The sequence below is a fragment of the Chroicocephalus ridibundus genome, chromosome 6 (genome assembly GCF_963924245.1).
Source record: "Chroicocephalus ridibundus chromosome 6, bChrRid1.1, whole genome shotgun sequence".
Lineage (NCBI taxonomy): Eukaryota > Metazoa > Chordata > Aves > Charadriiformes > Laridae > Chroicocephalus > Chroicocephalus ridibundus.
This window is the reverse complement of record NC_086289.1, coordinates 17,769,061-17,782,682: the sequence shown is the minus strand read 5'-3', so window position 1 is coordinate 17,782,682 and position 13,622 is coordinate 17,769,061. Positions and strand designations below refer to the sequence as shown.

Sequence of the window (13,622 nt, the reverse complement as noted above, 5' to 3'; positions counted from 1 at the left end):
ATTGTTGCTTACCTCTCATGGAATAAGATAATAGACTGGAGTGTTTCAGTTGGAAGGGACCTATAACAATCATCTAAATAAGAAATGAAAACTAGGAAATTAAGCTTCTTGCTTGCAAAATGTAACAAGACTGTAACACATCTTTTCAGGGCCACAAGAAATAAGCCAGTGTGTCATGTTGTTAATCTTTTTGTAGGAAGATTCTAAGTATACATTATCTGTGTAATAAACTATAAATTGGCATGCTAATGGCTGTAAATCTCCTAGTAATTAATGACTGATTAGCATGAAAAAATTCCTATGGAATATATAGTCTTAGAGTGGTCTTTTAAATGATTCCTAGATATGGAAAATGCATACTTTTTAAGAGAGCTTGAATGCGTTGCTCTATGAAAATGTTCTTTTATCTTGCTGTTTCAGGAGAGTGAATTCCAATGTTCAAAGAAAAGCAAGTGGTATTTCCAAACAGTTTTAGAATGCATACATCAGCTAATAGGTGTGATAACAATTTAACTGACTTTCACTGATGAATATGAACATAATATACTAATCTCATGTTGCAGTTCTAATGCCTGTAAATCTTTCTTAAATCTCCCATCTTCTCTTGGTAGGACTGGCAGCAGACTATCTTTGGTTGCACTGCAAATTTTTAAAACCTGGAGCTACTTTCTATATCGTTACTGTTTAATTATTGGGTTAAGTTGTGGGTTGTTTTTTTTTTTTTTTTAACGTTTAGTAGCAAATGCTTTCCTTTGTCAAAACATGTGTCTTGCTTATTAAAGTTATAGACATTTACTACATAACATTTAATTACAGGGAAAAAGCAAAATGTGTAAACTTCAAAAATGTATGTGCTTGTACTGTAACTTCTGGAGTATCATTGTAATGGGGACTAAAAATAACTGTGTATTTTGTTATTGCTGCTTCACTTGGTGTTTTAAAAAATCACTGTTGACAACCTTGTAATAAAATAAGACTAACTGGGCACTTGTGTTCAGTCAGATAAGGCCTTATCTACTCAACAGACTTTTGTTCCTGTGAACATTCAGAAAGTAGAGCTAATAGATTTTTAAAGGAGGATGCTACATTACTTTCTGGCTTATATATTCTTAACAGTAGTATTACAGTTGCAAAAAATCTTTATTTCTGGTGATGTGCCAGTCACTAAAAAATTAAACTGTAAATTTCATCTTTTAAGCTAAATTTGCAGTGCTGGAAGAATATAAACATCCTCATATTTAATGTAGATAATGAAGTGGGTCATGGGAAGCAGAGATAAAGCTTCTCGTTTTATGTACAAACACAAAAAGCCTCAGACTTGCAATTTAAAATTTGAAGTTGAGACTGCTGCTGAAATATTGAAGTGAAAAGTAGCTGGTAGTCCTTGTAGTTGTTAGAGGCCCATAAAGGTAGTTCCTATTTTGTAATTACAGTAAAAAAATATAAAAATTTGAGATTTCAAGGAGACAATCTAGACAGCCTTGACTTTTGCTGCTACAGGCGAAGACAAAACTTTCCAGATCAAAGCATCCATGTAATACACACACCACCATCACACTGGAGCATTGGCCTTGTTCCTTAGTGGGACAGAGTAGAGCTTGCTCTGGCTCTGGGCCCAGTAGAAGGGTTTGCACAATCAGAACTTATTCCTAAATGGAGGGGTGCAAGCAACACAGACCTCACAATTTAATTTTCTAACTTTAGAGGAATTAAATTCTATGCAGTCTACTTAATTTTTGTAGCTCTAGCCATAATCACGTAACTTTGTTACAGATGTGAAATGTGCACATTATTAGGAGGAACTAGAATTTCCTTTAGTAGGGAGCAGTTATCAGAAATTGTAAGCATCCAAAAATATTCCTGCTAGGAGGCATCGCATGATTTTATGCTGCCTTCAGCATGATTGAGCCTTCATGACCACTGTAAATAACCTAAGCACTTGTAGCTCTTAACAAAAGACTATTCATACATCTTCTAAGTGATTTCTAGTATTACAAGTACGAGATTGCCAGTATCACTGCTTTTTAGAAAACCACCACCACCAAAAAAACCCCAAACCAAATGAATTCACCCCCCTGCTCTTGAACTACTCCAGTTCTTTTGTTCTTGATTTCTTTGTTACAGCTGTGCACTAGACACAGTGTTGAAGTGTACAATGTTTAGCATATGCTGTGGGTGCAATTAGTTTTAAAGCCCCTTCCTGCATGATTTCCTTCCTGTTTTTTTTTTTCTTTTTATTGTGAAGTCAGAGTGTTCCTGAAGGTTATTATAGTGTCACAGAAAGGGTGGGGAGAAAGAAGAAAGTCCTTACATCTTCAGCCCATACACAGGGAGGATGCAAGACAGATTAGGGTCAGTTTACATATTTTTAAAAACCCCCACCCACACAAAAGCATAACACACACTGGAGCATCCTTACTCAAAACTAGTTTTATTTTTAAAAATAAGTTGAATGCATAGCACTCACAAAGATTCCATTGTTTTGGACATTTTGCATTTAGGAGCACCATTCTTATTTATGCCATAAAAAACACATTTTGGTTCTAATAGTAAGAACAGTGTAGTTTTAATGTACACTGGTAAAGCCCTTTTAAATAATATATTGAAACTGTTCAGTGTACATTTTCTCTGTAGTCATTATGCAGCTGTAGTGTCAGAAAAAACTCAGACTAAGTAATAAATTAAAAACAAACACCATGTAGTGGATCTTTTTACAGTTGACCTAATGTCTTAAAATAGTCAAATAAGAAATACCCCATTAAATGTAAATTTGCAGTATTAACTAACTGAATAAGCCCCCCGCCCATTTTAATTCCAGTGTTAAGTATTAGTTAAATTTTTATATATCAAATGCCTATGGGATAAATTTACTAATACCCCCGAAAAGAAGAGCCTATACTGCCGTGTCACAAATAAAGATGACAAGTTAGCTGATTTAAAGATTTTACAGAAAAAAATTGCTACAGGCATCTGCTGTTATTTCAAGTCATGGTCTATTACAAGACTGTACATTCATAGCATCAGAGGTAGTTAGCGCACGGAGGACTTGGACATAGCATTGCAACAAAATGAAACAGTCAGAAAGAAGTCCGTTTCCCTCTTAAATGGGTAACAATGCTGAACAAAAAGCATGGCATCTTATGAGGTGCAAAGTCTCTACTTAACACTACTCTCAGACATGGGGAAATATTCATTAACGGATGAAGAGAGGAGAGAAAAAAACAAAACCAAACCAAACCATCTTGCACTTTAATTAAGGATTGACCACACTATGCCTATTTCAAAGTTGATCCTCTAGAATAAAGCAGAGAGGGTCATCTCTTTCATTCACCCTCCTATCCCCCTCTTGACTTGCACATATATGCTACAAAAGCCCACAACAAAAGTTGGGATTTATGCCAAAAAAACCCCACCCAACAAACCCAAAAAACAACCCACCAAAACAAGAGAAAACAGGATTTCTTCTCCTCAAAAATAAATAGGTTTTTGTAGCATGGTATCATTCAGACCCAGAAAGAACGAACACAGCTATCCTCCCCTCCATTCTGAACATTACGGTAAGGCCCCCTTCTCCTGTGATAAACCCTTCATCTTAATACTGATAGTGCATCTTAACTGCCCCTGCTTTCAAAACAGTCTCTGTAAGATTCACAATACTTCGGTGTTATGAGATGGTACACAATTTTAAGTGCTGTCACTATGACAGAGAAGAAGGAGGTGGTAAATGAACAAATAAAGCAAACAAAAAAGCCTTAAGCCCACATACTATAAAGATATTTTAAAGTAGTAAGAATCCTGACATCCATACCTTTTCCTCCCATATTCTAGCACAGGAGAAAGTCAAGTATCTTCTTGTATTTAAAAAAAAAAAAAAAAAATCTCTACCACCGTTTTCATCCAAGAGTTGGATGAGTGAAGCTTTCTACCCTCAGACTATCCACTCCACAGGAGACAGTGTAATTCCATAAAGTTATGTAATTAGCACCTTAATTGTGATAAAGCAGTTCACTCTGCAATATATTTTTGATCCACCCGTTTAGAAGAGTAAATCTCTGCATTTTCTTCTAGAACTCCCAAATAGTAGAAGAAAAAGTTTCCCCACTATTACCTGAGAATTTCCCTCCACTATAAGCCTGACAGAACTGGATTTCTCTAAGCATTTAACTGTACTTTTTTTTGTACAAGTGATACTGTCAGTACACCTGGAGGATGCTTTCTGTTGGTTAATAATACACGTGTATGTGTGTGTGTGTGTGTACACAGAGGAATCATGGCCACTGTAGTAGTCCTGGTACAGTACGAGTTCAGCTGAAACTTTCTCTTTTCTTCAATTACTCAATACCACGCTGCTGGGCAGTAGTTCACATCTGCATTCTGTGAACACTAACACGTCCCTTTGGTACTCTGCATATAGATGCCCTGAAGAAAAGCCACTCCACTTGCTATAGTCTCTTCCTTCTCTACCTTTCTCCCTCAAGTTATACCCAATTAAGTGTACAAACCAGCAGCACAGAGTAATGAGTAGAAAATTCCCTGAGTTAGTATGGAAGAGTTACTTTAAACATAAAAAGGATAGGGAGGAGAAAAGAAGCAAAAAACATAGCGTCTATTCTGTGAGGTATAAAACTTAAAAACTAACCAAAATACCAGTTAACTCAAATGCCTTAGCCTAAAGCAAATATCCAACACAAGTGCTGACAAAGGGGCAAGAGTACAGAGTTAGCCAGAGATTTGTTTCTTTCTGTGGTCCCCATGTATCTGGAGAAGTCTGGCATTCAATGCATTAAAGTTTCAGTAAATTTAAAGTAAGTGTTAATACTGTATGCTGGTATTACATAAATGTCTTCAAAATAATACTGCATATCTCCTTCATTAAAAGGTAAGTCTGTAGTTAGTCCACAGCTATTTTTCTTTTGACTAGTATTTCAAAGATGTGTGTTAGAAGCACAGAGTATTCTGAGTGCCAGAGTGAGAACTTATTACCCCCATGTAAACACATTCTTTTTAGAGGGTGTTCTGCATGCTTGTTTTTTGCAGTCTGTATTTAAGCTATGGTACTTGTTGCCAATCCAGTTGCTTTTTTCTGGAAAGACGCTTTTTTTATTCAATTTGTTGCCCTCAAACTTATTTGAGGTTTAACAAAAAAAAGAAAAAAAAACAATTCCCCTCAACACAACTCCCCACCCCAAACAAACAAGCACAAAATCATTTTGTACTTATCACCTCTCAAAGCAGGGAGTAATACAGGAATATCGTCCATTCACTTGGTAACTCCGGTTGTAGGAGACACTTATGCATGGCTTCACTTCTAGCGGAACAGCTAGTGACATTGCAGCACCAGTCTGTACGTGGCCTCGAGCCTGAACACTAGACTGTAAGGCAGCAGGGCAAGTCTGAAGTGGGTAAGATGCTGAATGATTAGATGATAGTATCTGTTGACAGTTTTGCTGCTGTGATGTCTGATGGTGATACTGTAATGAAGATTGATGAGCTGGGAGATACTGCGATACGTGCTGTTGAGCGTTAGCCTGCTGGGGACTTGGAGCTGGGGTCTGAAATACAGTATGTTGGGCAGACTGAGCATGTTGTCCTTTTTGCTTGTTTGCTTCCTTCACATCATTATCATGCGCGCTAGAAGAAATTGAGAAGACAGAATACATAAAAATAGATATTAAAATAATTGAAGCTTTCTGTGTTAACTTTTAAGAGCACCCTAAAAAACAGTGCAATTATCTGAAAGCTTCCAAAGCTTTCAAAAAAAGAAAGATAAAATAATTTTAGCCTACCCTTTAAAATAATTTCAGGTTTTAAAATGTTTCTTTAGGCTACAGGTTTTTTTTCAACATTTCACTTCATTACATAGCAATACAAAATGCAGATAAAAGCCAAGTACAAACAAATAATACAGCAGTATCTAAAATTACGAGTGCAATGAAGTCTGCTAGTGTACTGCAATAAAGTGCCAGCTTACCAGAACTCAAAATTAAAACTTACTTGCTGCTTCTACCTCATTTAAATTGGCTAACAGAGTATAGGGGTTTTAAAGACATGATATCAGAGTGTTTCTTAAAGACCTATGTTACAGTACTTAAAGATCATATGTATATTGATATTGGATCCTGTTCTGGGGAGTAGAAACGCAAATTTTTTCTCCTTCCTCTCTCCTTTTTTTCTAGCCCACCCAGTACTTGAGTTAAACAATTTGGCTCACCGGAATTCCCTTTGATTTACACCTGTCTGAAATGTATTTAGACATACTCGTTCTCTTATGGTGAGGTTAAGCAGGTGCTACCTATACACTTCAATCAGGCCTCAAATCATCTAAGTTTTTTTGGTACTGCCTATGCAGGGCAGATCTCTTGAAGACAGATGGAGTTCAACCCCTCACCAGGTTTTCCTGAAACATTGCTAACTTGCTAACTTTTTACAGTGTGCTGCAAAGATGACTGAAAGGCTTCACCTCGCCCTGAAAGTGTTCCAGAGCAAAACTGAAAACACTTCTGCAACTGCACTTGCATGCTTTAGGTACTACTCCTTTCATTACACACATTAGTGAAGCCAAAAGAGGCCATCAGGGGTGATAATGTCACACAGGGAAGATGTGATTCTTCCCAGTACAGCTGCTCCTGTGCTTCTATGGAGCACAACTGTGTTTAGATCTGGGCAAGAGCAAACTTCTGTAGGAGGAAAGCGCTTATGGTGGGCATAGGTTTTGATCTTAAGGTTTAGAGTAAAGAACTGATTGTGTAACATCCCTTCCCAGTAAGGTTCACTTGGCATTCGTTGGCATTTTTATCTTATGTCAGCTGTATCTCTCTACAGTAGTGCAAAAGTGGATACAGCAAAAATAGATACAACCTCCTGATCATTTACTCCCCGCAAAGTTGGCAACTCAAACAGTTTGCATGTTTGATCCACAATCTGCTGGAGCATTCCTTGAACTTCCAAAGGCATAGCGTCTTCAAAGTAAGTAGGAGCTCCTATACCTTTGGTAGTCTATCTCTCTTTGCTCTTGCAGCATACTAGAGATTGGGAACAAGCTATTTAACAGATTCTTAAAGCATGCCAGATGATGTTCAGTGGAAATGCAAGGCTGAGGTTTGTTTGTTGAAAGAACAGGAAAGAGGTTAGATGTGATAAGGTTTTCTTTTTTGGAAAGAACAAAACAGTTATTACCTAACAATATTACCTAATATCTCAGTATTTTTAGAATAGAAAAACTGAAATTCAGAAAGAAATTAACTTTCAGTGCTAACAGCAATTAAGTATACCAACAGATGTGGAAATGGGCTTAAAAAAAGCTGCTGCTGTTAACTTACATTAATAGTCGCTCTATACATGGCACTAGGAAATCCCAGGAGTATGCGGTAAGATGATGCAGTCGAGTAGGCCACGTTGGTGAGAGACGCAAGATAATCCTTGAAGAAGCTACACATGCAGTAGCAACTAAAGAAGGGGCGTAACTTAAAAATGCATGATCTAGAAAGAAGGAATAAGAAAACAACTCATTTAAATTGCACATTGTCTGTCAAGGCAACAAAGGAGTCATTACCTCAAATACGTAACTCACCTTGCAGTGATACTTCCAGAAAGTAATCAGCATATTTTGCCATATATAACTTAGTCTTCTCTAAGCAAACCATTGGCCAGCCATCATGAAGATCAGTCTCATGGACAGCAATAGAAAGATAATAGTCGATGAAATGAGCAGCAGTTGGGAGGCACAAATTCCACTGAAATGTTTCTAGCAACAACAACTCCATATGAAGCAAATTCTGTTTTGTTAGTACCAAATTCATGTTAGTCATACAACCCAAGCTGTTCAACTGTTCAAGTTTGGGAACACTGTCTTCCTTTTCTTCAAATTTACCTTCAGGTGAACAGAAAGAGGAGGGGGGGGGGAAAAAAAGGTTCAGCACGAGTGAACTATAAAACAGATTGTATCTAATGTCTGCGTTGGTAATATTTCAATTCTACTATGTCAAAAACAAGCTTGAGACTTTCCTACAGATGCAAAGCTCAAATGGAAGATGTCATCAGAGACAGAAAGGGGTATGTACTATAAAGGGCTAAATTTCATCAGATAATGTCAAACACCATGTAGGATATTGTGCAGTGCCACGTTTCCTGTTGGTTTTCCCGCCCTGGCACACGGAAGCCAGTTGCCAAGAACAGAAGTATGCCGTATTAGGACATCACTGGCATTGCATACACAAGTTTTTGTCACCAAAGTATTGTATAATGTGTCCCCATCATCAATGAAATACCAGTGTGATATGACTTGGCATACACAACACCACAGCATTTGGCTTTGATCACCCTCACGCACCCACACACGCTTTTTTGTTTCTAAAACTCTAATGAGTATAGCTAGAATCTAGCCATTGCGGTTGCTTTTAATGCCTGTTATGGTAGGTACACTTTTAGATTCGATAGCTGGTAAGCTGCTTCAGCAGTTCAAACAAGTGGATTTCAGCCATGTGCATGGGAAAACTCACGCTGCCATATATATTGTTTCAACTTTCAACACTGCTAGTAGCTTCAGCTTTCCTTGGACTTTAACTTGTCAGGCCTGTATGTTTCTAGCCTGAAGCAAAATTGTGTAGGTAGAAAATCCATTAATAAGAGAAACAAGTGTCACATTTCCCTACAGTTTGCCATATGGTTCTGCTATTTCAATTTCATTGCAAATTCTTTCCATCTTACACTCTCTATTCAGTACTACATGGTATGTTGTAAATGCACATTTTTAGAGTGTTTTGCAGGACTAAACATTTGCTTTTTTTCCAGTAGTGGAGGTACTTATACAGGACTTAATCCAACACCAGTCCCAGTCTATTAGTTTTTGTTTCCCATACTCTAGTAATTACTGAAATAAAAGCTTCAAGAGTCACATAATAATTTCTCTTATTACTTCTATAATCTTATCCGATATATCACAGTGCGATTTGTCCAACTTACTGCACTGCTGGTTAAACTGCTTGTTTAAGCCACACAGGGTGAAAGTTTAAAATAGCATTCTGGTTTGCACTTTCTGAACCAATTCATACACTGCTTCTTAGAAGAGTGAGTACTACAGGCTTTCAGAGCTCTACTTGCAGCTTGTCATGTAAGATGGCAGAGGCGATTTAAAAAAAAAAAAAAAAAAAAAAGGAGAATAAAAAAAGTTCTCTTCAGAACATGAATTTCCTTTGAAAATCTGGCATTAGTTCAAAGCCAATCCATTTTCCTAAATGGATTACACCAGTTTGGAGGCAAGGTTTTTACACTCAGCACCTCACCCTTTGCCAAAAGAAGATTGCTGGCTGGTGGCATCCAGTCAAAGTTTACCCCCGGAAGAATCTGAAATAGCCCTTTTCTTGTTTAACTGTTCTGCTGAAGAGCTGTATCGGTGGAGACAGGGGATGCAATGAAAGGAAGCTGTATACCAAAAATAGCCAACACCTCAGCACTCTGGTTTTCTAGTGAAGTCCTAGAGCTACAATGCGATATATCTTATCTGAGAAAATTAAAATAGATTCAGAGAAACACATCAGCAGAAACTGAACTAACTGTTAGTTCTGCTGCCAGGACCTGTTTCTCTGAATCTATTGGTTCAGGAACAAGTGCCAGCAGGCAAATTACAGCCATATTTCTTTGGGGACATCTAAAAGGGGTCCACAAGTGTCGAGAGATGGATACACACCACAAGAATCTAGCCAAGGTCATATGCAACACTGTTCATAATGAGTGTTTGTAATTAATTCTGTCTTCAGAGTACTGTGCATTCACCAATGTATTTCACCAGTATTACATTTTGTAGGTGACAATACAGGATTTATGTTAGCCTTAGCTTGCTTAAAAAGTACACTGCAATTTATGAAGTCTGAAGTATTCCAGAACCACACAGCACCATCAGCAGGGTGCAGTGCAGTCTACAGATGGTTTATTTAATTTATTTCTTTATCACAGGTATGCAAATTTCTCATTTCCAGCACTGAATCTACCTATTTTGAGATGTCCTCAGAAAGACAGTCTTTCTATTCTTACAATAGAGCTCTGAAAGTTCACCTGCGACTAATTTGTTTCCAAACATAAACATTAGTTTTTAATCGCAGTTTGTTTTTCCTTCCCTCAGTTTCATCAGGTGCCAACAGAAGTCAAAACATGAATCTAAAGAAAGGCTCTACGAATTGGGCCAAACTGATAAACAGTAATCTGCCTGTCTTTTATAACCACTTTGTTTCCCCCATGTGCTATATCCCATCAAGACACGCCTTGTATTTGGCAGTAGAACCTATATTGCTCTAGTTAAGTTTGGTGCTACATACTTACTTGCTAAAAGTAAACAGGAAAGAGCAACCACATGCAGCTGCTGTATAGATATGTCATAACGATCCATGAAGAGGTCCAACAGATATACAGCTAGATGTCGTGCAGCAGGACAGAGTCTGAACCGATTGCTCACAATGGCAATCAGATCTGCAAAGTATCTTCTCAGATGTAACTGGGGAGATTGGCCTTTGTAGGAGGGCAGCTTCAGCTCCTAGATGGACAGCAGCATGTAATTTCATTAAAATCATCATTTAGTTTGAATTGTTATCAGGTTAATATAGCTGATATTCTCAAATTTATCATGGAATTTTCAAAGGATTTCTCCCCTCTTCCCTCTGATCCCATTGTTTTCTGATCCCATGTTTTCACAGAACAAAATCTATTTGTTGTATTAGAGAAGAACTAAGAAATAATTTGAAATTTAACATCCTTCAATTGGGCGATCAGCTAGCGTGACTTCAGCTTTCACCATTTCTGTTATATTACCTCTATTGCAAAGGCTGTACCTCCCAGCAGGGAAACAGCAAGGGTATGCGAGTGCTCCTCAGCTGCTTCAATGCAAAGTCCAATAGCTTAACTCAACCCCCTCCTGCTACAACTCAACCTGGGCAATCAGACTTTGTACTGAAGTGTTTGCATGTTCCAGTGCTGCCAGATCTCCTGCAGGTGCCTCCAGAAGAAGGGCACTAACAGCCAGCTGAAGGTAGCAACGTTAGGAAGAGGAACAGGGTGTTCGTGTGTCAACATTTGCTGCATACATCTCTCTAAACCCTGACTTAATCTGATCTGGTTGATGTTGCACTGACACTGATTACAGTGCGCTCTCAGGCATTTAGTTAAGCATACACAAACCTCACACGGTCTCAGATTTGGGGGGGACCCCACAACACAAAAGCCCCACCAACACCACAGACGAGAAAAATCTGTGGCATGATCTATTTTGAATACAAAATTTGGACTGGTTGAAAGATTATTCCCCAGCCTCCCGCCTAGTAGCTACTATCTCCTCCTGTATACAACAGAACAGCAGTACTATCTTCTGTTATCCTGAATAAATTTATGAGTTACATTGTGCAGCCTACTTAGCATCAGTAAGATTTTGAGCACAATTAGATTTCCAGTGGGACAGTCCGATGACATCAAATTGGAACAGAGTCGCCCAAAATTTTCAAAGTTGTAAGGTCAGTTCAAAGTTCTGAAACATGCTATTGAAGTGAAAAAAAAAACCCAAACAAACAAGCAATCCCCCCCCCAAGCTTTAGAATTCACTTTTCACAGCACTAACTTAGTTTCAGTAATAGTAACTTTGGTAGCAAATAAATTATCCTGTCCTTCTCTTATGTGTCTGTCGTTCCCCCACCCCTCCCCCGAAAAAAAAACCAAAAAGTTGCTCTAGCAGTCACACTTTCAAGAAAGATAATCCACTTGTCGAGTACTATCAGGCAGAAAAGCACAATTTTAGTAGGTTCAGTCCCTGTAAACCGATTTTCAGCTCTGGGCATAAGAAGTGCTTTATTATGAAAGTAGCCCAAAAAGAGCAACTTTGAGTCCGTCGAAGTGACTTCAAAGCAGTACTGCCTAAACCTTCTGCTATTCTTACTGCACCTAGTGCTTGTTTGGTTGGGGTTTGTTTTTTTTTTTTGTTACAGTAGCATCACAATACTTTCTTCAGAGTTTAAACTCAGACCCACTTACGCACCCAGAGAAAAGAACCAAGCGCACTCGTGACCCCTTTGCCTTTCTAAAGCTCAGAGAGCGAACAGCCTGGTCAGTCAGATAAACTGTCAAGGCTGAGGACAAACACTCTGAGCGTTAAACTGAGGGGACGACACCGTGCTTATCAAGGTTTAGAACACCCAAACTCCTCCAAAACCCCGCCGGGCCGAGCCCCCACCCCGCTTCAAGCCTCGGGAGGGCCCGCTCCGATTGTCGGAGCCCTCACAAAGGCGCCGGGAGCCGCCAGCCCTCCGCTTCCCCCGCGGTGCGGGACAGGCAGCGGCCTCCCCGCCGCCACCCCACCGCCCCCCCGGGCTCCCCGCCGCCCCCCAACCACCTCCGCACGGGGCTACCTTGTAGCGAAGCGCTTGGTGGATGTCGGCAGCCAGCTGTCCTGTCCACCACTGCGCCTCCAGCTCCATCGGCGGGGCGGCGCGGCAGCCGGGGCCTGGGCAGAGGGGGAGGAAGCGGCGCTCGCTCAGTGCGGGCGGGACAGGACGGGACGCACCGCCCTCGCCCCTTCCTCGCTCGCCCCCGGTTAAACGCGATCAGCTGCCGCCTACGCCGCAGGGCCCCCCTGGCCCCCCAGCCCAGCTGGCCGCCATGCGGGGCACAACTGAGCCTCGTTAAGCCGCCCCCTCCCGCCGCGGGGCACGGCCGGGCGAGGGGGGCGCGGAGGAGCCGGCGGCTGCGGCCCTAAGCAGAGGGCGATCGCGCCCCGACAAAAGGCCGGCGGGCACCTTACCCCTGCTGAAGCCGCCACTCACCCTACGCAGCGGCGCGGCTGACGGCCGCGGCAGGGCCTGGCCCGGGGCACCTGAGCGCGGCGCGGCGTCCCGAGGGCTCCCCCGCCATCACGCGGCGCCGCCCGCCTCGCCCATTGTTAAAGGGCCGAGCGGGCCGGCGTGTGTACAAAGCCAGGCCGCGCCTGCACGCGGCCGCCCACCCGCCAATCGCCAGCCGCCTTACAGCACGGCCCGCCCGCCGGGCGCCAATCAGGGTGCAGCGCTCACGGTGTTAGGCCGAGCCCCGTGCTTGGCGACCGGGAGCGGGAGGGCGTTGGGCCCGTGGAGCTGCTGTAGCCGCCCCAGTAAAGGCCCCGGAGGAGGGGGCGGCCCCGCTCGGAGGTACCGCGGGATGCGGCCCCGCTCATCTGGAGAGGGCCTGGGGCCTCGGGCACGGCGTAACTCTTACCTGGGGGTAGCGGAGCCCTCAGGGCCTTCCCAGCGGATGCCTCAGGAGAGCCGGGTCAGCGGGGCGCTCCCCAGCCGGAGCGCGGCGCCCCTCAGCCCCCCACGCACCTGATAGCGCCTTTCCCCTTTCTCTTTTCACCTGGCTTTTTCCCTTTTTGATTCAGCTGTGAGGTTTTTAGCACGGGGAGTGGTTGCGTCTGGAGTTGTATCTCATTGTGCTCTCTTACACTTCAGATGTGTTTTCCCTTTCCCTCTTGGGCTGCAAAAGCTATGAGGCTCAAGTATTAGTTTTATTTTGTGGGTGAGCTCTTGTTCACTGCTAGTTAAATTCCAGGGAGAAGGTCTGTAATAGCATGCATCCTCCTTTTAAATAGCCTGTGCTATTTGCCTGAGTGAAGG

At 41.6% G+C, this 13,622-nt stretch overlaps 1 protein-coding gene across 5 annotated transcripts; it reads right to left on the bottom strand.

The window, feature by feature from the left end:
- Positions 1-2,434: 2,434 nt before the first annotated feature.
- CCNJ (cyclin J) lies at positions 2,435-13,372 on the bottom strand. 5 transcript variants are annotated; one of them, XM_063339536.1, is made up of 6 exons: positions 13,363-13,372; positions 12,384-12,478; positions 10,315-10,525; positions 7,571-7,870; positions 7,320-7,479; positions 2,435-5,631 (listed from the first exon to the last, which is right to left on the bottom strand). In XM_063339536.1, exons 2-6 carry the CDS (start codon positions 12,450-12,452, stop codon positions 5,220-5,222), a joined length of 1,152 nt encoding a protein of 383 aa, XP_063195606.1. In that variant the 5' UTR covers positions 12,453-12,478; positions 13,363-13,372; the 3' UTR covers positions 2,435-5,219. The 5 variants fall into 5 exon arrangements, with proteins under 5 accessions (XP_063195606.1, XP_063195607.1, XP_063195604.1 ...); XM_063339537.1 differs by lacking the exon at positions 13,363-13,372 and adding an exon at positions 13,225-13,285; XM_063339534.1 differs by lacking the exon at positions 13,363-13,372 and adding an exon at positions 12,798-12,929.
- Between the last annotated feature and the right edge of the window lie 250 nt (positions 13,373-13,622).

What these genes read in the sequence shown, in the direction of transcription:
- CCNJ (XM_063339536.1), bottom strand. Translation starts at nt 12,452, where the DNA reads ATGGAGCTGGAGGCGCAGTGGTGGACAGGACAGCTGGCTGCCGACATC. An exon ending in TTCCTGTTTACTTTTAGCAA is followed by an intron (nt 7,871 to 10,314) that starts GTAAGTATGTAG and finishes GTTCACCTGAAG; the next exon opens with GTAAATTTGAAGAAAAGGAA. An exon ending in TCTGGAAGTATCACTGCAAG is followed by an intron (nt 7,480 to 7,570) that starts GTGAGTTACGTA and finishes CCTTCTTTCTAG; the next exon opens with ATCATGCATTTTTAAGTTAC.